At 37.3% G+C, this 23594-nt stretch overlaps 1 protein-coding gene across 1 annotated transcript in view; it reads left to right on the top strand.

The window, feature by feature from the left end:
- Nucleotides 1–23594, top strand: part of TTLL6 (tubulin tyrosine ligase like 6) — a 1150444-nt gene that overhangs the window by 1005136 nt on the left and 121714 nt on the right. Inside the window, exon 11 of the mRNA XM_044055332.1 lies at nt 4730–5156. Coding sequence (XP_043911267.1) covers nt 4730–5156 — 427 coding nt within the window. The remainder of the gene's footprint in view (nt 1–4729; nt 5157–23594) is intronic.

Below are 23594 nucleotides of genomic sequence, written 5' to 3'. Positions count from 1 at the left end.
AACATAACTAGTTTGTATTGTTTTAATTTGCAGTGTCTCATAGCTCCTTGAAGACACATGTAACATTCCCTTGGCCTTGAAGTTAGTTCCTGGACTATCAGCATTAGTGCTTTAATATGAGAAGTAAAAGAAACAATATGCTCTGCATGGAGCCTGTCATACTGTTTTTCAGGGTGACATTATATTTAAAACTTACCAGGACATCACACAACATAATGTAGTCAGTAGCCATTGCCATGTTGTTTATGCATTTATTTTAATTACTTATTTGTTATCCATGGAAGACCAACCAAACTGTCCATTTTCAGTTGAAACTCAGAGATAAAAGCTCCAAAGAGACAAAACCACTACAGTAACAAATAAGATATAGTATTGCAGAGAACAATAACATTTACAAACACTGAAATAATGCTCAAGGATTTAAATAAGTACTGACTCTCAGCCGGAATCAGTACAAGAATTAGGAGCATGCTACAGGACAGACAGAAAGCTAATATGTACAAGACTTGTAAGGTTATGTAGCTGTTTATAAAATACATATGAAATTAATTGCCGTTTCAGTAATTGTCAAGCATCTCATTTCAGTTGCTGGCAGTGTACAGAAGGTTTTGTGTGTATGTGCGCTCATGCTGGAAGAAAACGTACAAATAGTAAGACAACAAGATCAGTAACAATGTATACAAATACAAAACAAAAGGGAATATAAAGATAAACATTAAATGAGCAGGTAGGACTAAAAATTACATTTATTAGAACTTAGCTGAAGCAAATCCACTATATAATCATAAGTCATGACACTAAATAATCATAAGTCATGACATGGTAGTATAGTACGTAATCATACGTAATGTCTTAGCAGTATCCTATATAGTCATGATATGGCAGTAAACTACATAAGCATAAATCATGACATAGCAATAGATTACATAGCCACAGGTGATGTCATAGCAGTATCCTACATAAGTCATGACATGGCAGCATACTACATAAGCATAAAAGTGATGATATAGTAGTATCCTATGTAAGTCATGATATGATGGCAGCATACTGCATAAGCATGAAAGTAATGACATAGCAGTGTCCTACATAAGTCATGACATGGCAGTGCACTGCATAAGCATAAAAGTGATGACATAGCATTGTCCTACATAAGTCATGACATGACAGTGCACTACATAAGCATAAAAGTGATGACATAGCATTGTCCTACATAAGTCATGACATGGCAGTCCACTACATAAGCATAAAAGTGATGACATAGCATTGTCCTACATAAGTCATGACATGGTAGGGCACTACATAACTATAAGTTCTGACATAGCAGTGTCCTACATATGTCACAACATGGCAGCATACTATATAAGCATAAAAGTGATGACATACCAGTATCCTACATAAGTCCTGTCATGGCATTGTACTACATAACCATAAGTTATCACATAGTAGTGTCATGCATAAGTTATTACATGGCAACATACTACATAACCATAAGTTGTGACATAGCAGTACCCTGCATTATCATGATGTAGCAGAACACTACATAACCATAAGTCATGACATAATAACAGTACCACAAATAAGTCATGACATGGCAGTATACCCCCATAACAATAAGTCATGACGTAGCAGTGTACTACATAACCATAAGCCATCACATAGTAATATCCTACATAAGTCATGACATGGCAGTGTACCCCCATAACAATGTCATGACGTAGCAGTGTACTACATAACCATAAGCCATCACATAGTAATATCCTACATAAGTCATGACATGGCAGCATACTATATAACTATAAGTGATGACATGGCAGTGTCCTACATGAGTCATGACATGGCAGCATACTACATAACCATAAGTGATGACATGGCAGTGTCCTACATAAGTCATGACACGGCAGCATACTACATAACCATAAGTGATGACATGGCAGTGTCTTACATAAGTCATGACATGGCAGTGTACTACATAACCATAAGTGATGACATGGCAGTGTCCTACATAAGTCATGACATGGCAGTGTACTACATAACCATAAGTGATGACATGGCAGTGTCCTACATAAGTCATGACATGGAAGTGTACTACATAACCATAAGTGATGACATGGCAGTGTCCTACATAAGTCATGACATGGCAGTGTACTACATAACCATAAGTGATGACATGGCAGTGTCCTACATAAGTCATGACATGGCAGCATACTACATAACCATAAGTGATGACATGGCAGTGTCCTACATAAGTCATGACATGGCAGTGTACTACATAACCATAAGTGATGACATGGCAGTGTCCTACATAAGTCATGACATGGCAGTGTACTACATAACCATAAGTGATGACATGGCAGCGTCCTACATAAGTCATGACATGGCAGCATACTACATAACCATAAGTGATGACATGGCAGTGTCCTACATAAGTCATGACATATCTGTAAATTACTTGTCAGAAGCTAGAAAGGAAAAACAGAAATGAAGAGGGAGCACAAAAGGAGAAGTGAGACAAAGATGAGTATACTTGGGATGGGGGGGGCAGCCAACACTGAGAGTAAGGGGGAAGGATAGTAGCAGTTTGGACACTTGTCATGTAAGATGTCTTTAACAAACTCTGGACCCCTATCTGGTGTCTTAGCTTCATGCTGGAAAAATTCACATGCACATTCCCAGCTGAGCACACCTCCTCATCAGGCCTAATGTATATATCTTGTAAACTTTTTGTTTCTGCTAATGATCAATTTTATTAGACAGACTTAAGGGAGGAACACTGCTATGGTCTTAGAATTGTTATCATCCACAGGTATAGAGTTTCGACCAAGTTTCAGCAAAAGCTATGCTTACCAGTCAGTCTGCACATCCCATCCTCAGTTTTTTCACAGGGAAGCTTAATAAAAATTAGCATTTATTTTATACATGCCCTCTGCCAAGTGCAACTGTATGAACAGAATAAAAACCCTTTGAAGATACCTACATCGGTGCCCTTTCAAAAATAAAATCTATCAGTGTCTTAGTCTGCTAGCTTGCCTTCCTTTCTAATAGGAAACACAAATCAAATGGGACTTCTCGAAGAACGCCAACTTTGGAAGAGCTGCACATGTTAGGATTCTCTTCTACAGGACTGCATGTGCTGTTTGACTGTCCTGCCCCTTAAACAGTTCATTTTTGATACTGATTTACATGCCATTCCATAAAGCATCACCTTTTCTTTGCTTAGGTTTCTGTCCTGCTAGAATATGCCAGCTGGAAACGTTAGTCAAACAGACCAATATAGTTATAGGATGCTCTCATTATAACAGTACATGATATCCAGTGCATGTGTTTCAGTCAGTCAGTGACTAATATTCAGGACAGGACTAGAGGACTAAACAAAGCTTTCAAACTATGATATAATGTGGGCAGTTTTGCCCCCCCCCTACACACACACACAGACACACATCACGTGCAGGGGGACAATCCTGGCACATGCCCTCTAACAGAAATTCACAAACATATCACAAGCAGAGGTGAGACTCCATGCACCCTCTTTCTATTATAAATAATTCTGAGGTCACAAAAGGAACTGGAAAAAAAAGAGATAAAATAAACATTTTGAAAGTATTGTTTGGTCAGTAGACCTGAATGAATAGTGCTTGCTCAGTTAGTCTTTGAAATTTCAGCTACATACTAGATTTAGATTACAGTTTTGAAGCAAATGTAGTTTTACTGTCTTACGTCTACTGAGAACAATTTCAACTATGAAAGGGTATTCTAATCCAAGTTTTTAAGGTATTCCAACTGCATGTCTGAGACAAAACTATGAATTCTTGCCCCATTGCTGGCTGGTCACAAGTGGCACTGATTTACAGCAGGGTCACCATGGCTCACCATGGTGACTACCTCAGAGGAGTGGCTGGCTTTATCCTGATGTCTGCTGCTATGCTATCTTTGTATTGCACAGCAATAAACAATGGGCTCATACAGCATCCTTCAGATACACATGTATGCCACTCCTTGCCCCCTTCCTGAACACATATATCCTTCAACAAAAATTCTCACATTACCATGTTTAGTATACCAAAGAAAGAAGAAAGCAAGATGCCATCTTGGTCCCTGTTCACAGCCTCATTATACTGTAAATGTGGCCCCATCCTATAAACATTCACCCAGTAAGGTAGCATAGCTTGTAGATAAGTTGTTACGGTAAGTACTTTACAGTACTGTACAAATCCTGATAAGCACAGGAGACTTGTAGACATTTAATGCTTTAAGGAAAGATTTCAAACAGAAAAAGAAAGAGAAAAGTGACAAAATGAAGTCAGCTATATTTAATGATCTCTGCTTTCATTCTTTGGATAAACCAGCTTCCCATCTGCCTCAGTCAGATAGATAATAAAGATCACACACTTACTGAAAGAAAATTAAGGAAGTATACAGGTACTCTGGCCAAATTTTCCCTCAGCACTCTAAGTACCATCTTAAATAATGACTGAAAAGTGGCCACAGGTGTAATAGGATCAGGGTGGGTAATGGCTTGGAGTAAATTATTAATGTAGTTAGTAATTAAATCTGCACCTCTTCCTTCTTTATTACTGTACCTTGCTAGGACTAATGAGATTTAAGATGTACTGCCAGTTAGGTTCCTGATGGTTTCTGTTTACCTGTTTTTGGCAGATGGGAACAGACATGTTAAAAAGTAGATCTATTTGTATATTCCTCTGTTTTAATAGAGTTTTTCTTACTCTTGCAGCTTAAAGCCACTAAAGATTTTGCCAACACATTTAATAACCATAGCAACTCATCTCTACAAGTACACCACCCCATTTCTGAAACCCTCACGTTGGGCTCCTCTCCATTGTATAAGCCGCTTTCTGGTATCATTGAGTTGGCTATACAGAATTCATCAAGCTTTGGATGGCAGGAATACTCCCTTTCCAAATATACTACTGAAGGACCTCAGGTGGGAGTTGGCACTTTAAATGCCAGGCCTTGTACAGTTCAGCGATTAGGACACATGAGTAACTGTGAGCGGAACCGTGTTGAGTTAGACTCAAATGTGAAACTACTCATCCGAAGTGAATCCATTGGGAAAAATAAGCCTCCATCATTTGAAGAAACTTTATCTTCACAAAGTAAACTGCAGAGAAATGCCTATACTTCCTGGAATCCACGCATGTGTGAGTATGCATTGTTAACTTAGGCTGCATGTTTGCAAAAATACTAGCTTGTATGCACAGTACACACACACACACACACACACACACACACACACACACACACACACACACACACACACATATATATAATGAAGAACGTTTGGTATCTGCTTCTTGGGGGGAGATGGCAGGGTAAATTAGAAACCTTTGGGCACCATTATTAAAAGGGCCAAAGAAACAACTGCAGTTTGGCCTAACCTGTATGTTACCTACTTTTAACCAAATGAAAATGACTAAGAAGGCTCTGTATTCTAGCAATATTTTAGTAAATTTACTACTCAGGCTACCAAATTCAGTTATGGTCAGCACTAAAAACCTTGTTAGTACAACACATTATATTCTGGTAGCAGAGTTGACTGAAACAATACTACTGAAGGCCTTTTTACTGATATCATTTAGTCATAATTGGTTTGTTTGAATATCGCAGTGAATAATTATCTCTCGTCTCCTTTAATCTTGTTTTTTTGCAATGCAATCCCTATCATCCACAAAGTTATATATACTGACTATGAGATCACCATAACTTGAAAAAAAGGGAATATTCCAAGACACAGAATCTCAGACTTAGTATATGTCCAGACGTTTGACTATTTGTTGGCTGTATTTCCGGACATAACATAGAGAGAGGCACCAAGATTTCAAATGGTCGCAGGCATTAATAGATGATACACTGCTTCCTGTCTTTATGTTGCACGATTCATGGAATCTGAACATTGTAATGGCTGTATATATTAAAGTCGAATCATGTGTGTATTGTACTATATTTGGTTGGTATATGGCAGTGTGAAGCTTGTTTATAAAAATATTAAAGACAAGGGGTCCTAGTATAGAGCCCTGAGGGACACCTATGCTAACTGTAACATAGGAATAGAGGTCCTGTTGCTATTTGACTGCTTGTTGCCTTTGTGTTAGATAACTAATGAGCAATTTAAGGAAAGACTGAGAGAGACCTATACTTGAAAATTCAGTGTAGATGTTGGTGTGATATAGTGTTGAAAGCTTTGGATAAGTCTAGGAACACATTTGATACTAGGTTACAATTGTTTCCTAAGCTGGTTTGTAGTACTGGCAAAGTGAAGGATGGCAGTGGTTGCACTGTGGCGAGGTTTGAAACCATGCTGTGTTTCCAAGAGTAAATTATTTAAATTTAGGTGATGTAGAAGCTGAGCATGAATACATTGTACAAGTATTTTTGATGGGGGAGAGGCTTGTAATGGGCCTGTAGTTATTAAACTCTGTAGATGTGCACTTTTGTGTAAAAGTATAATAAAGGATTTTTTCCAGATTGAAGAAACATATGTTTTGGATATAGATTTATTTATCAATGTAGAGACCAGAAAAGCTATTGCCCCTGCAGCTATTTTTAAGTAGTCTGAAGGGAGTTGGTTCTTTACTGATATACACACACACACACACACACATAGCATAGCACTATTGAAATGGAGATATGAAATAAAGCAAAATGCAGTATTTTAACATTTTTAACACATTTGTTACCCCAGTAGGCTCACTGAATACAAATGTTCCTTTCCGTTGGCTTACCAGGAAATACTGTCTAGTTAAGTAACTTGCTCAGAATTTCCTAGTAGGCAAATGGAGGTGGAAGGAATTGTACACTGGGCAGCAGGAGGCATGCTTATTAACATGTTTGAGCCTTACTCCTCTATAGTAACTGTCAGACCAGTGTATTGAATACTATACTGCTGAATTAAACAACAGATGGGACACATGGCTTTAGCAATATGGAGCTATTGTGCCTTAACAAGCCCTTGTGTGATGTGCCTGATGTTTGGGGGTGGAATTATAGTATAGCATGTAGTAGTTTAAAATAAATCCAGGAAACAACATTTAAGACTGGAGCGCTCACATTTATTCAGAATACAAACATAACACTGCATACCTCTCTCCCTCTTAGTGCAAGAAATCTGGACAAAGCCTGACAAAATGGGGGTACAAAGGGCCAAAAATAGGAACATAATTTAAATATTGCTCTTATAAACTTAGAAAGTTGCTAGAGTAACAGAGGGTTTGTGTTAACATACATTTTTTGAAGGATTTGAAGTCTAAAATTCAGATGTATGTCATTATTAAGTGACTTTAGTCCTCAGATCATTCCAGTGATTTGCCAGAAAATCACAAATTTTATGAGGAACAGACCAAAAAATGAGGCAAAAATCTGGACATTCTGTGAAAATCTGGGCAGTTAAAAGGTATGGTCTGGAATGGTCAATGATAAGGTCTAGGCCTTTAGAAAGTGCTGCAGCTGTGGGTACAAATCTCCTCCCATGACAAATGCACTTATGTATGATTTTGCTTCAGTCAGAATACTTTGAAATCTCCTATGATATTTATAAGCAATTTTGTTATGAAACTCTGTAGGAAAAAATAAACAAACTGACATTAAAGGGAATGGTTTCCCTAATGAATACTTTAGACCCTTAGTCTTGTAAATGAGAAAAGATAGGAGAGGGGATATATGAAGTAGGAAAGGAAACAGCTAGGGCTTATCTAAACAATCCTGTTTTGGTTTGTGATTGATTGTGCAGTTGCCTGGTAAAAGGGGTCTATATCACTTCCACGAAAACACAAGTGCTCAAACACCTATCAATTGACCCCAATACAGGGACTGGTCCTTTCATCAAACCTACACACCAGTGAAACTTTTCCCAGGGCAAAGAGTTATCTCTCCAATATGCCGAGCAATACACACACACACTGCATTATATAGACCGAACAAAGTGGGGGGGCTATGCACCCACACCCCCTAATGTGGGAGGCTGTGCCCCCCACTCCACTACTTAAATATACCAACTCTGAGATTGCACTACAGTGGGGAAAATGGCAATTTCCAGATGTTGGACAGCTGACTCTTTACCCTGGGAAAACATTTGCCTATGTGAACATTTGATAAACAGCTGTTTGCTGTATTGGGGTCAATGGATAGGTGTTGTAGTACTTGTGTTTTCATAAAAGTGATATAGACGTAGTAAAAGAAGATTTATTTTGATTAATATTTATTTTTTTATCACTTTTTTACTGTTTTTATGAAGAAAGAAAATTTCAATTTGATTTATATTATGTTGTTTTACATCTAATTTTCACTGTTGATTGTAAGAAGGGGATAGGTTTCAGACAGGCAAACTCTAGCCATGTGAAGGGGCCTAGTCAGCTATAAATTCTCACAGACTATAGAGAGGATAATCCAGAGCCTATCTAAACAATCCTGTATTGGGTTGTGATTGATTGTGTAGTTGCCTGGTAGGAAAAAAAACTTATTTTGGTTTATATTTTATTGTATTTTTACCACTATTTTTTTGCTGTTTGTATGAAGACAGGGATAGCATGTAGACAAGAAGATTTACAAGAGTGACGGTCTGTAATATAGTGATCTTTACTCTTAAAAAGAGATTATGACTGGAATGCTAGTGAGAAAAGTAATCCAGTCTGGGAATGCTAGTGAGAAAAGTAATCCAGTCTGGGAATGATAGTGAGAAAAGTAATCCAGTCTGGGAATGCTAGTGAGAAAAGTAATCCAGTGCTGGTGCAGACATTATTCTACTTAATTTAATATTTAGCTGCATATTCTTTGTTTGATTTTTCTGTTAGAAGATGATTTCAAATTTCTGTGAATTTTGTGATAGCTGAGTTTGATTATCCCTTTCCTTAAATGAATATGACAGTAATCATTTTTAAAGCACACATCTTGTACAGTGTACTAAATGCTATGTATATTTAAAGGTTACACCTAATAACACTGGTGATCTGTATTCCTCATGTCAAAAGTTGGATGATTTGCTTACCATTAGTATTAGTAAATCTAGACTTATTGATGGCAGTTGCACTTGTGCAGTTGGCACAGCTTGGAGAACTGTCGTTACATACATGTATGATTGGACTGATGAGAGAAGTAACGTTTGACAAAGAGCAAACAGAACACATTCAGGAAAGGAAGTGTCTATTGTCAGTAAAGATCACTCAGTCCCTGTTAAACAAGATAGTAACACTAAAAACTAAAAGGGATACTGCATTGTTATGTAGCACACAGACTACAGGGAATGATAACATTTTTTACCACAGGGAAAGAAAAAAGCATTATCTTTCCAAAACAGATGGTATAAAAAAGAGACAAGGAGCAGGTGAAAATGAAAAAATAAAAATGGAGAATGGAAGGATTGAAGAAGATTACTGTAAGAAAGAAGTGGATAAAGACAGAAGTTGGCAGCATGGCTCAAGCTGTGGATGTGCAAAGGCAGCTAGAAAAGAATTGTATGCCTGCAAATGCAATAATCAGTGAAAGCAGTGGGATTAATAAGAGTGCAAATACAATGAGCAGTGAAAGCAGTGGGATTAATAAGAGTGCAAATGCAATGAGCAGTGAAAGCAGTGCAATTAATAAGAGTGCAAATGCAATGAGCAGTGAAAGCAGTGGGATTAATAAGAGTGCAAATGCAATGAGCAGTGAAAGCAGTGGGGTTATTAAGAGTGCAAATGCAATGAGCAGTAAAAGCAGTGAGATTAATAAGAGTGCAAATGCAATGAGCAGTGAAAGCAGTGGGATTAATAAGAGTGCAGATGCAATAAGCAGTGAAAGCAGTGCGATTAATAAGAGTACAAATGCAATTTGCAGTGAAAGCAGTGTGATTAATAAGAGTGTAAATGCAATAAGCAGTGAAAGCAGTGCGATTAATGAGTGCAAATGCAATGAGCAGTGAAAGCAGTGCGATTAATAAGAGTGCAAATGCAATGGGCAGTGAAAGCAGTGCGATTAATAAGAGTGCAAATGCAATGAGCAGTGAAAGCAGTGCGATTAATGAGTACAAACGCAATGAGCAGTAAAAGCAGTGTGATTAATGAGTGCAAATGCAATAAGCAGTGAAAACAGTGCGATTAATAAGAGTGCAAATGCAATGAGCAGTGAAAGCAGTGGGATTAATAAGAGTGCAAATGCAATGAGCAGTGAAACAGTATGATTAATAAGAGTGCAAATGCAATAAGCAGTGAAAGCAGTGTGATTAATGAGTGCAAATGCAATGAGCAGTGAAAGCAGTGCGATTAATAAGAGTGCAAATGCAATGAGCAGTGAAAGCAGTGCGATTGAGTGCAAATGCAATGAGCAGTGAAAGCAGTGCGATTAATGAGTGCAAATGCAATGAGCAGTGAAAGGAGTGCGATTAATAAGAGTGCAAATGAAATAAGCAGTGAAAGCAGTGCGATTAATGAGTGCAAATGCAATGAGCAGTGAAAGCAGTGGGATTAATAAGAGTGCAAATGCAATGAGCAGTGAAAGCAGTGGGATTAATAAGAGTGCAAATGCAATGAGCAGTGAAAGCAGTGGGATTAATAAGAGTGCAGATGCAATAAGCAGTGAAAGCAGTGCGATTAATAAGAGTACAAATGCAATTTGCAGTGAAAGCAGTGTGATTAATAAGAGTGCAAATGCAATGAGCAGTGAAAGCAGTGCGATTAAGAGTGCAAATGTAATAAGCAGTGAAAGCAGTGCGATTAATGTGTGCAAATGCAATGAGCAGTGAAAGCAGTGCGATTAATAAGAGTGCAAATGCAATGAGCAGTGAAAGCAGTGCAATTAATAAGAGTGCAAATGCAATGAGCAGTGAAAGCAGTGGGATTAATAAGAGTGCAAATGCAATAAGCAGTGAAAGCAGTGCGATTAATAAGAGTGCAAATGCAATGAGCAGTGAAAGCAGTGTGATTAATAAGTGCAAATGCAATGAGCAGTGAAAGCAGTGGGATTAATAAGAGTGCAAATGCAATGAGCAGTGAAAGCAGTGTGATTAATAAGAGTGCAAATGCAATAAGCAGTGAAAGTAGTTTGATTAATAAGAGTGCAAATGCAATGAGCAGTGAAAGCAGTGCGATTAATAAGAGTGCAAATGCAATGAGCAGTGAAAGCAGTGCGATTAATGAGTGCAAATGCAATGAGCAGTGAAAGCAGTGCGATTAATGAGTGTAAATGCAATGAGCAGTGAAAGCAGTGTGATTAATAAGAGTGTAAATGCAATAAGCAGTGAAAGCAGTGCGATTAATAAGAGTGCAAATGCAATGAGCAATGAAAGCAGTGGGATTAATAAGAGTGCAAATGCAATGAGCAGTGAAAGCAGTGGGGTTAATAAGAGTGCAAATGCAATGAGCAGTGAAAGCAGTGTGATTAATAAGAGTGCAAATGCAATGAGCAGTGAAAGCAGTGGGATTAATAAGAGTGCAAATGCAATGAGCAGTGAAAGCAGTGCGATTAATAAGAGTGCAAATGCAATAAGCAGTGAAAGTAGTTTGATTAATAAGAGTGCAAATGCAATGAGCAGTGAAAGCAGTGCGATTAATAAGAGTGTAAATGCAATGAGCAGTGAAAGCAGTGCGATTAATAAGAGTGTAAATGCAATGAGCAGTGAAAGCAGTGCGATAAGAGTGCAAATGCAATGAGCAGTGAAAGCAGTGTGATTAATAAGAGTGCAAATGCAATGAGCAGTGAAAGCAGTGCAATTAATAAGAGTGCAAATGCAATGAGCAGTGAAAGCAGTGGGATTAATAAGAGTGCAAATGCAATGAGCAGTGAAAGCAGTGGGGTTATTAAGAGTGCAAATGCAATGAGCAGTAAAAGCAGTGGGATTAATAAGAGTGCAAATGCAATGAGCAGTTAAAGCAATGCGATTAATAAGAGTGCAAATGCAATAAGCAGTGAAAGTAGTTTGATTAATAAGAGTGCAAATGCAATGAGCAGTGAAAGCAGTGTGATTAATGAGTGCAAATGCAATGAGCAGTGAAAGCAGTGCGATTAATAAGAGTGTAAATGCAATGAGCAGTGAAAGCAGTGCAATTAATAAGAGTGCAAATGCAATGAGCAGTGAAAGCAGTGCGATTAATAAGAGTGCAAATGCTATGAGCAGTGAAAGCAGTGTGATTAATAAGAGTGCAAATGCAATGAGCAGTGAAAGCAGTGGGATTAATAAGAGTGCAAATGCAATGAGCAGTGAAAGAAGTGGGGTTAATAAGAGTGCAAATGCAATGAGCAGTGAAAGCAGTGGGATTAATAAGAGTAATGGTTATGAAGATAACTGCTTTCTAACAATTGATAGAAGAGATATTATTGAATTAGAAGTTGAAGATCCTTCAGATTTGGTTAGAAAAGACATTCTTGTAATTGGAAGTTCAATTATTAGAGGAAAAGATGCTTACATTTGCAGAGGAGATAGTGAACACTGAATAGGGTTATGCTTAAAAGAATATCACAAAAGTTCCAAGGGTACACCAATGGCACAGACTCCAGATATCCTTAACGAAAAAAAACTTTATTGTGGCAGACCTGCATCAAATAGTGAGCGCTTTCACGTCCAAATGACGCTTCTTCAGACTTCAATATTTGATGAATGAATTAAAGCACTTATATACAATTTCAAAGCTCAGTTAATCAAACAATTGATCAATTAGTATAATAAAAGCTTAAAGTGCTAGTGCTTAACAAATCAATTATTCAATATGTATTTAAAAAATATATTTAAAAACAGATGGTCCAAAAATTTATAAAAAATATGTACTGTAATATATATGAAAATAACATTGCATACAACAGTAAACCACGTTAAAAAATCATTTGAAAACATATTAAATAACAACAATTAATAATCTAATGTTTAAAAGCCTTGGCTGCTAGGAAAGGTCTTAGTGTGATTCTATCATTCAGACCATATATGTGTGCCTGAAGTCTAAGAATCCACCTGTTCTCTACCTCTTCTGTACGATTCTTAACATTCCCTAGTCTACTATCTACTTTAATTAATTCCAGGACCTTAAACTTAAAATGATGAGTAGACCCTTCATCTATCACATGTTTTGCTAGGGCGTTGGTGGGGTCTTCTTTATTTATAGCGTATATGTGCTCTCTTATGCGCTCACGTAATTGTTGGTTTTGCCTACATAATATTTTAGACACAGCTGACATTGGGCTAAATAAATTAAATTCTTAGACCTACAATCAGTATAACTTTTAAATGTATAAGTTCTATTAGTAACAGGATGAATAAATGTATTTTCTGTATTAATGAACCTGCACTGGTTACATGTGCGACAAGGGAAGGTACCTTCCCTTTGTGACTGTGAATGTTCTACTTTTGTTCTTTCATAGCAGAGAAGTCTTTTAAGAGACTTCAAGTTCTTATATGCTATGTTAGGTCTTCGTTCAACTAATGTCCTAATTTTCTCATCCATTATAAGAATCTTCCAATTATTCTCTATAATCTTTTTTATTTGACTATTCCTATTAGTATAAGGTATAACAAGTCTATTTTTAGAGATACTTAACTCTTTCTTATTCATATTAATAGTATTTAATTTATTATAATAAAATGGACGGCCTCTATTTTTTCTTAGTTCACTTGCCATAATAACAGTATTATGCACTGCTTGTTTGCTGTATCCTCTATGTGTAAAGTTATTCTCTATGGTGACCTTTTGTTCATTGAATGCCACTTCATCCGTGGTCAACTTGGAGGCTCTTAAGGTCTGATTCATTACCACATTTTGATGCACATGTCGAGGGTGCATGCTAGTGCGATGAAGTAAATTATTCCTCCAACAAGGCTTCCTATATATGCCCGTATTTACACCATTAGGTCCTTTTGTTAGCAAAACATCAAGGAACTGTATCATCTCATAGGAATAAGTACTCTCAAATTCTAAAAAATTGGTAGTCCCATTAATGTATTGTATGAATTCATCTAACTTGTTTACTGTTCCTCTCCATAATAAAAAAACATCATCAACAAAACGACAGTAGTGTATTAAATGTTCATTAAAGACTGGGTTATTCATTACATATGCTTCTTCCCAATATGCCAACACTAAGTTGGCATATGAGTTTGCACACGGTGTTCCCATTGCTATACCCTTTTGTTGTAAATAATAGTTGTTATATACCATAACATTATTTTCTAGCACTATTTCAAGTAATGACGTCCACATAATGATTTTGCTGTTATCTACACCATGATTTAAGAGAAATAATCTCAAAAATTCAATCCCAGTACTATTTGGGATTGAAGTAAATAAAGATTTTACATCTAGGGTGACAAAAAGATCATCATTTGCGATGTGATGTTGTTCATTGCATCTAGCAAAATCTTCTATAAATTGTTGTGTGTCTCTTAAGATATATTTGGTGCTATTCACTATTGGTTTGAACTGTTTGTCTAAATAAATTGAAAGGGACTCAGTCAGCCACCCTTTACTGGAAACAATGGGTCTTAATGGTGGATTATCCAGTTCTTTATGTAAGAACTGGATAATCCACCATTAAGACCCATTGTTTCCAGTAAAGGGTGGCTGACTGAGTCCCTTTCAATTTATTTAGACAAACAGTTTAAACCAATAGTGAATAGCACCAAATATATCTTAAGAGACACACAACAATTTATAGAAGATTTTGCTAGATGCAATGAACAACATCACATCGCAAATGATGATCTTTTTGTCACCCTAGATGTAAAATCTTTATTTACTTCAATCCCAAACAGTACTGGGATTGAATTTTTGAGATTATTTCTCTTAAATCATGGTGTAGATAACAGCAAAATCATTATGTGGACGTCATTACTTGAAATAGTGCTAGAAAATAATGTTATGGTATATAACAACAACTATTATTTACAACAAAAGGGTGTAGCAATGGGAACACCGTGTGCAAACTCATATGCCAACTTAGTGTTGGCATATTGGGAAGAAGCATATGTAATGAATAACCCAGTCTTTAATGAACATTTAATACACTACTGTCGTTTTGTTGATGATGTTTTTTTATTATGGAGAGGAACAGTAAATAAGCTAGATGAATTCATACAATACATTAATGGGACTACCAATTTTTTAGAATTTGAGAGTACTTATTCCTATGAGATGATACAGTTCCTTGATGTCTTGCTAACAAAAGGACCTAATGGTGTAAATACGGGTATATACAGGAAGCCTTGTTGGAGGAATAATTTACTTCATCGCACTAGCATGCACCCTCGACATGTGCATCAAAATGTGGTAATGAATCAGACTTTAAGAGCCTCTAAGTTGACCACGGATGAAGTAGCATTCAATGAACAAAAGGTCACCATAGAGAATAACTTCACACATAGAGGATACAGCAAACAAGCAGTGCATAATACTATTATTATGGCAAGTGAACTAAGAAAAAATAGAGGCCGTCCATTTTATTATAATAAATTAAATACTATTAATATGAATAAGAAAGAGTTAAGCATCTCTAAAAATAGACTTGTTATACCTTATACTAATAGGAATAGTCAAATAAAAAAGATTATAGAGAATAATTGGAAGATTCTTATAATGGATGAGAAAATTAGGACATTAGTTGAACGAAGACCCAACATAGCATATAAGAACTTGAAGTCTCTCAAAAGACTTCTCTGCTATGAAAGAACAAAAGTAGAACATTCACAGTCACAAAGGGAAGGTACCTTCCCTTGTCGCACATGCAACCAGTGCAGGTTCATTAATACAGAAAATACATTTATTCATCCTGTTACCAATAGAACTTATACATTTAAAAGCTATACTGATTGTAGGTCCAAGAATTTAATTTATTTAGCCCAATGTCAGCTGTGTCTAAAATATTATGTAGGCAAAACCAACCGCACTTTACGTGAGCGCATAAGAGAGCACATATACGCTATAAACAAAGAAGACCCCACCAACGCCTTAGCAAAACATGTGATAGATGAAGGGTCTAATCATCATTTTAAGTTTAAGGTCCTGGAATTAATCAAAGTAGATAGTAGACTAGGGAATGTTAAGAATCGCACAGAGGAGGTAGAGAATAGGTGGATTCTTAGACTTCAGGCACACATACATGGTCTGAATGATAGAATCACACTAAGACCTTTCCTAGCAGCCAAGGCTTTTAAACATTAGATTATTAATTATTAATTGTTGTCATTTCATATGTTTTCAAATGACTTTTTAACGTGGTTTATTGTTGTATGTAATGTTATTTTCATATATATTATAGTACATATTTTTTATATATTTTTTATAAAGTTTTGGACTATCTGTTTTTAAATATATATATAAATATATATTGAATAATTGATTTGTTAAGCACTAGCACTTTAAGCTTTTATTATACTAATTGATCAATTGTTTGATTAATTGAGCTTTGAAATTGTATATAAGTGCTTTAATTTATTCATCAAATATTGAAGTCTGAAGAAGCGTCTTTTGGACGTGAAAGCGCTCACGATCTGATGCAGGTCTGCCACAATAAAGGTTTTTTTCGCTAAAGATATCTGGAGTTTGTGCCATTGGTGTACCCTTGGAACTTTTGTGACATTGTGTTATTTGCCGTTTGCTGCCTTCGTTGTTCTAGGGTACTTCACCCAGTACAGGTGACTTTCTTTCTATTATGCTTAAAAGAAGCAAAAATAGAGGCTATGAGAAAGGCCTTAGAATGTCTCGATGTAAAAAAGTATGGATCTGTTTTTTATTCATATTGATACAAATGATCTCATCCGTAAGGACTCTCTGACTGTTAGGGGATTTACACCCCTGTTAGATGATATATCTTGTATGGGTATTAGGACATATTTTTAACAAATCACATACAGAAAAGAGAGTAAGGTCACTCTGGATGAAAATATGTTTTGGATAAATACCTAGATGAAAAAATGTCCCATTTTAAAAAATGGAGATGTGTAGTGTATCCACACCTAATTTTGGGCCCACATGTTTACACAGGTTGATGTACACTTGTCAAAATCAGGGAAGAGAAAATTTGCAGCATATAGGTTCATAGGTTCATAGGTTCATACTAGGCTATCTGCCCGAGGGCATTTACAAGCCTAGCCCATAGTTTTGTGGCTTACGCCACCCCTTAGGTTTGGGGAACTATGCCCATTATTTTGCTGTGCCTCTGTCGAGCAGTGACACTGAGGTAATCCCTGGGGTATACTTGCGATCTCCCATCCATTGGTCAAGATTTCTCTTAAACAAAGCCAGCGAGGTGCTTTGCCTCACATATACCGGGATTTTGTTCCACAGCATAGGGAGTCTTTGGGTAATGAATCTATCCCTCCAGCACGTTCTATTAATGGCCGTGTCAAGGTTTAGGTCTCCGCTCTTGTGGCTCTGATGGATCTAGATTTTTGAGGTGAAGCATGTACATCAAGTCAGGGTTTGATAATGCCTTGTATGTCAGGCACAGGTCACCCCTGAGCAAGCGGTGGCGACTGAATAGAGTTGGAGTTCTTTCAGTCTGGCAGCATAGGTCAGATTTTGAGACCCATAATCCTCTTGGTGAGGAACTTTTGTGGCCTCTCCAGCTGCTGCAAGTGTCGGGTCAGATACATTCGAATGGGGCATTGTACTCAATCATTGGTCGGATGAGTGATGAATATAGGGAGACTATGACCTCTCTTGATCTAGATGTGAATCCCTTCATGATAAGGTGGGCAATGTAGAAGGTCTTCCTAACTATTTTTGCAACATGGGTGTCGAATGACAGACTGCTGTCAACCTGGGTCCCCAGGTCCCTAATAACCTCTTCTGTGCTCAGTGGATTTCCACCTATATGGTAGCTAGGGGTAACCTTGTTTTTCCCGAAGGGTATGACTATGCATTTTTTGGCATTTAACTTTAGGCCGTGGCTCTGGCACCAGTTATCCGTATCTGTGAGACCCTTCTGAAGGATATCTGTGTCAGATGTGTTTTCGACTACGGCACCCAGTTTGCAGTCATCTGCAAACTTTGTCAGCCATAACCCTCCCGTGTTTGCTTGTACTTCGGAAAAGTAGATGCCAAACAAGAGTGGGCCCAGGACTGAGCCCTGTGGGACACCACTTGAGACAGGCTTAGAGTCAGACATGGCGCCGGCAACTCTGACCCTGTGGGTTCTGTCACTCAGCCAGTTTGCAACCCATCTTGTGATGTATGGGTTAACATTTAGGCTGATGAGTTTTTCAATGATACCCGAGTGGGGTATTGTGTCGAAGGCCTTCGCCAGATCGAGGTAGGCTGTATGGACTGCCTTTCCCTCATCAATGGCCTTGGTGACTGTTTCAAAAGTCAACCAAGTTTAAAAGGCATGACCTGCCCTTGACAAAGCCAAACTGGGTTGGATCCAGAGTCTGCAAATTCCCTATGTCTTTATTTATGAGATCCATTATGATCCTCTCCATGGCTTTGCAGATAAGGCTTGTCAAGCTAATGGGTCGGTAATTTCCAGGGTCGGTGGAGGCACCGCCTTTGTGAAGTGGGACTACAGTCGCTGTGCGCCACTCCTGGGCACGTATCCTGAGGTGAGGCTACGATTAAACAGCTGTCCTAACTGAGGATTTAATTCCTCGTTGAGTGCATGTAGCACACAGCCGGGGACACCATCAGGTCCCATGGATGCTGTGTTTTGCCTTTGAGAGCCGTTCTCACTTGGGCATTAGAGATGTTTGGGGGTCTGCAATCTGTTGGTATAGATATCTCTCCTTTTGGGGAGGAGGGGGGGGAGAAGTTTGCACTGAACCTGTCAGCCAGTATGTTGGCAATGTCTGTAGGATCAGTAATCTTCTCATCATTTTGAACTAATTCTGAGCATATCTGGGAGTTTCCTCCCAGGTTTCTAACATAGCTAAAGAAGGCCTTATGATTGTCTTTAGAGTCTTTAGCTATTCTTCTCTCAAAATTTGCTTTGGATGATTTTATGAGGGCTCTCAGCTTTTTACTTATAGTGATCAAAGGCGTCTTACCTTTCAAGGATTTTGCTCTATCATGTAGTAGCTTCCTCCTTTGTTGTAGAGTTTGTTTATGGCTGGGGTCCACCAGACTGGACGCTTGCCTTTGGTACAAAGAGTCTTTGTTTTGCTTGGGATTGCCTTATCCATGCAGTCCTGCAGGTGCTGGTAGAAGGCATTTGTAAGTGATTCAGCGGCTAGAGTACTATTTTCCGCCGGCTCAGGGGCCTTAAAGGAGACCACACTAGTCTTTAGAAGTGCAAAGTCTGCTTTCGAGAAGTTCTTTACTGTGGTCTTTTTTGTTTCAGGAGGGGGTGGGATGAGGACCTCCAGCGAGATTTGTTTGTGATCTGATCTCACCAGTGAGGGGTATACTTCTGGTGTTGAACATTTTGCTCCCATGTTCGTGATGATGAGATCAAGTATGTTTTCTCCTCTTGTGGGGATAGTGACTAGTTGTTCCATGGCATTTGAGTTTATGAATTCCAGGAACTTTTGGGCCAGGGTGTTTGGGCTTGAGTAGCATTCCCAGTCTATATTTGGGTAATTGAAGTCACCTAGTATGATGGTATTAGGGGATACATTTATTCCCTCCAGTGTTTTCAGGAAGGCCAAGTGAGATTCCTGAGTTTGTGAGGGTGGCCTGTAACATGCTACAATTTGTAGAGCAGTCTTGCCTATGGTTAACTGCACCTGGATGGTCTCCAATGCATCGTGCGTTGCTACCAATCTTGAGGTGTAAGTATCCTTGATGAATATGGATACCCCCCCTCCTTTCTTGGTATTGTCCGGATTTTGGGGCCGGAACGCATGATATGAGGTAAAACCTGATAGTGCTGGGGTGCTCTCAGGAGCCTTGAACCAGGTTTCTGTCACAGCACAGACATCGATGTTCTCCATACTGAGAAGGGCCTCGAGTGAGTGCATTTTGAGATTGAGACTTCTGGCATTGAGCAGCATTACCCTTAGTTTTTTTCTATATTTTGCAATATCTGACTAACACAAGTCAGTATTTTTGCAAGGTTGAAAATGTAACAGTTCACAGATAGCAAACAACATTTGATGCATATCTGATGTTGTTAATGCTAGGAACTTTAATAATTATTTTTTATTTGAAAAATTGCTACATTCCTACAAGATTGATGCTTTATTGTTTGTGAAACATGGTTTAAGAACAATGACTGGAAATCAGTTCTGTTAGGGTATAAATGTTTTACTGTAACAGACATTCTAACAAAAAATCAGGTGGAAGTGTTATGACAGGGATTAAAGATTGTTATGAGACCAGTGATTGTTACATGTTCAGTGATAACACCAACAGTGAAGATTGTGTAACAGTGACAATAAAGACAAGCCTGGAACATTTAACAATTGTTGGAGTGAATAGACCACCAAAGTCAAATGTTGATGACCTAGAGGAATTCATACGTTTTTGCATGAAGCACAGGAAGGAAGAATAATAGTGGCTGGGGACTTAAATTTACAACAGTGTAGACTAATATTGATTCAAAAACATTAGTAAGAAAATAATTTACCACTTATGTTCAGGAACAACTATTGTTTCAGATTGTAATAAGCCTACCAGGAAAAGGTGTTTGTATTCCTAAATAAATTACTGTTACTTCATATCAAGTTTTAAGTCTGTTGATGTGCAATGATCATGGGGCTTATAAAGGCTAACTTTTTTCTAGATGATTCTGCCAATGTGAAATTTAAAGCAATGCACAAAAGATTAATAACGGATTATATGGAAGCAAAACAATCACTTTGTAAGACTAATTTGAGTGACGTGTTCAGTAGAAACACTGCAGAAGAAATGTGGAAAGTTTTGAAAGAGAAATTGTTTGAATGCAAAAAAAAATTAAAAAAAATGTTTAACATCAGGATCTAGGCATACAACATCAGGAGGGCATACTTCTATAAAAACAAGATAAGATTCTTGATTAAGGTGAAAGACAAAAATTATAAGAAATGGAAAACACGTCAAACTATGACATTGAGAACTGAAATAAACAAACTGGACACACAAATTAAACATAGTGTGAGACAAGATCAAGAAATATTTAAAGAAATAAAGATATTGAGCAAAATAGGAAACCATTTTATAGATATATAAGATGTGGCAGGACTAAAGACATACAAACTGATAAATTGTGTGTCGATTCTAAAATGTATTCTCAGACACAACAGATTATATATATATTTACAAAATCTTATACAAAGCAGTTTGGCTCCACAAAGAGAGTGATAAATGGTCCTAGTGACATCCATGTAACCTCAGATATTAAAATCAAATTAGATTATATTGAAAAAGAACTATGTGACTGGGATCTAAACAAAGAACAGGGAGGAGACGGAATTAGTAGTAATGACCTGAGAGTACTTCAGCATGAACTTACAGTACCATTATATCTGCTGATTTAGTAGGTCATATAAATATGGGGAGATTCCTCATGATTGGGTACATTCACTTGTTAAACCTGCCTATAAGGGAAAGGGAAGTAGGACAAAGACAGAGTCATACAGACCTGTACGTTTACGTTCATGTTGTGGAAAAATAATGGAGAAGGTTATATTGGTTAAGTTATTGTCAGAATTGGAAAGGTTAGGACTTGAAACCATACATCAGCATTCATATGTTGAAACTAGATCTATTACCACCTTTAACTTGATGTTCTATAACAGTATAATAACAGCTATAAATGTAACATTGTACTGTAATGTAATTTATTATAGATTTAATTTCAGCATTTGATAGGGTCATACACAAAACAGTGATCGATACATTACAAGAACTAGGTATTTATGTACTCTAGATAAGATGGATAGCTGCATGGCTTAAAATAGGACATGGCAAGTATCGTACAATAATTGGAGAGGTGAAATTCGAGGTTACAGTCAGGGTGTCACTCAGAGCTCTATCCTAGGCCCCTACATGTTTATATTGTATATTTCATATCTATATTTTTCATCTGAGGTGTTCTATAGTCTGTATGCAGATGATTTGAAAATGGGTAAACTGATTACAGGTGTTGCAGGTATGGCATGTCTACAAAAGAACTAGACTAAATTGACCATTTGGGCACAGGAGAATAATATATTGATAAAGACATCAAAAACTAGGCATCTGAGATTTGGGAGACATAAACTGAAAGGTGAATACTTAATGCAGCACATAGTGATTGAAATTGTAGATTCATTTAAGGTTCTGGGTATATGGCTAGATCCAGCTTTGACTTTTTTAATCATATCAACAAATTAGTTAATGGTAGTTACAGAACTATAGCGTATATAAAAGATTTATAAAGTCTTGTAAATCAGAAATGATGAAGTCATTGTTTGTTAGCTATATTACACCCACACTTGAGTATGGAATATCAATATGGAAACCTTACAAGAAAACAAACACGAAATATGCCAAGAGCATTCATGGATGTGAAAATTTAAGTTATTATGAAAGACTAAAATACCTGAACTTGTACAGTGTCTCATATAGATATTTAAGTGGAGACCTTATTCAGGTATATAGGGCATTTAGAGACAACTGCCTCTGGGAATGTTTGGGGTTATCAAAAAGTAGTCAAAAATCATCAGACAATTTATGTAAAAAATTATATATGAATGAAAAGTGTACTAATTAGTCCTCTTAGAGAGTATCTGATGCATGGAATAGACTACCAAATTATGTTAAGGCAAGCATTAGTTTATATATTTATAAGAACAGCCTGGACACTTTTTATGGGAACAAGTGTTTTGGTGTATTGTCAGGCTAGAAAGTAGTACTGCTTGTGCATTTAAGTATTTGTACATGTGTATGTAAGGCTTCCCCCTCCAATGCTAATTGCATCAAATACTGACATTTCCCCCTTACATGCCAACCTTCCAATCGTGTATGGTGTTGCTATTTTCACTGGAATTTTCTCTGTTTGAAATCCCAGTAGTAATCTCAATATAGGACTAATTTAAGTAGCTTCTTTTTGAACAGTGAACTGTCAATGTGCTTAAAGGAAAACTCCACCTTATAACTCAAAAATGAGTTTTTTCAGTGTATCTTGGTTTTCTGAGCAAGTTTAATATTTCAAAATCATTCTAGCTGCTTCTTATAAAATGTAATATGTTTTTTTCCACAAAACGGGTGACATGGGGCCTGCCATATTATTATGATCTTGTTTTAGTGCTTTCTGGACCCATTCCCAGAATCCATTTCATGTCCCCTTTATACAAGTCATGCTAAGCATAAGGAAGTGATGTTGCCTTCCTAGTCTATTGAGATACAACGGCAGCAGTGTGAGTCACATGCATCTTACACACCTTCCGTAGAAGAATTGCTTGCACATTTTCCTAAATGGCCACATATACATTTCCCTCAGTGCTGGTTTTAAGCTTTTCATATAAATTATACAGCTCCAGATAAAGAAAACATCTGAACTGGCATGTGTATGGACTGTCATTTTTATAGTCCTATGCTGTAAACACTGATAGACCCTCCCCCATATTTTAGCTGTGGTGTCAAAGTTAATATTTCAGTCCAAGAGCTGTTAATCAACAACTTCTGCTACTCATCAGAGTCTGCAGCTATAGGAAGATGAGTGTTTTTGTTATCCTAAATGTTGGAAACATGCTAATGTGTTTACTGTTTTTGTTCAACATACCACTATTCCCC

Source organism: Protopterus annectens, chromosome 13.part0 (assembly GCF_019279795.1).
Source record: "Protopterus annectens isolate FY-2018-M chromosome 13.part0, PAN1.0, whole genome shotgun sequence".
In the NCBI taxonomy this organism is placed as follows: Eukaryota; Metazoa; Chordata; order Ceratodontiformes; family Protopteridae; genus Protopterus; species Protopterus annectens.
This window is presented reverse-complemented; position numbering and strand designations above follow the sequence as displayed.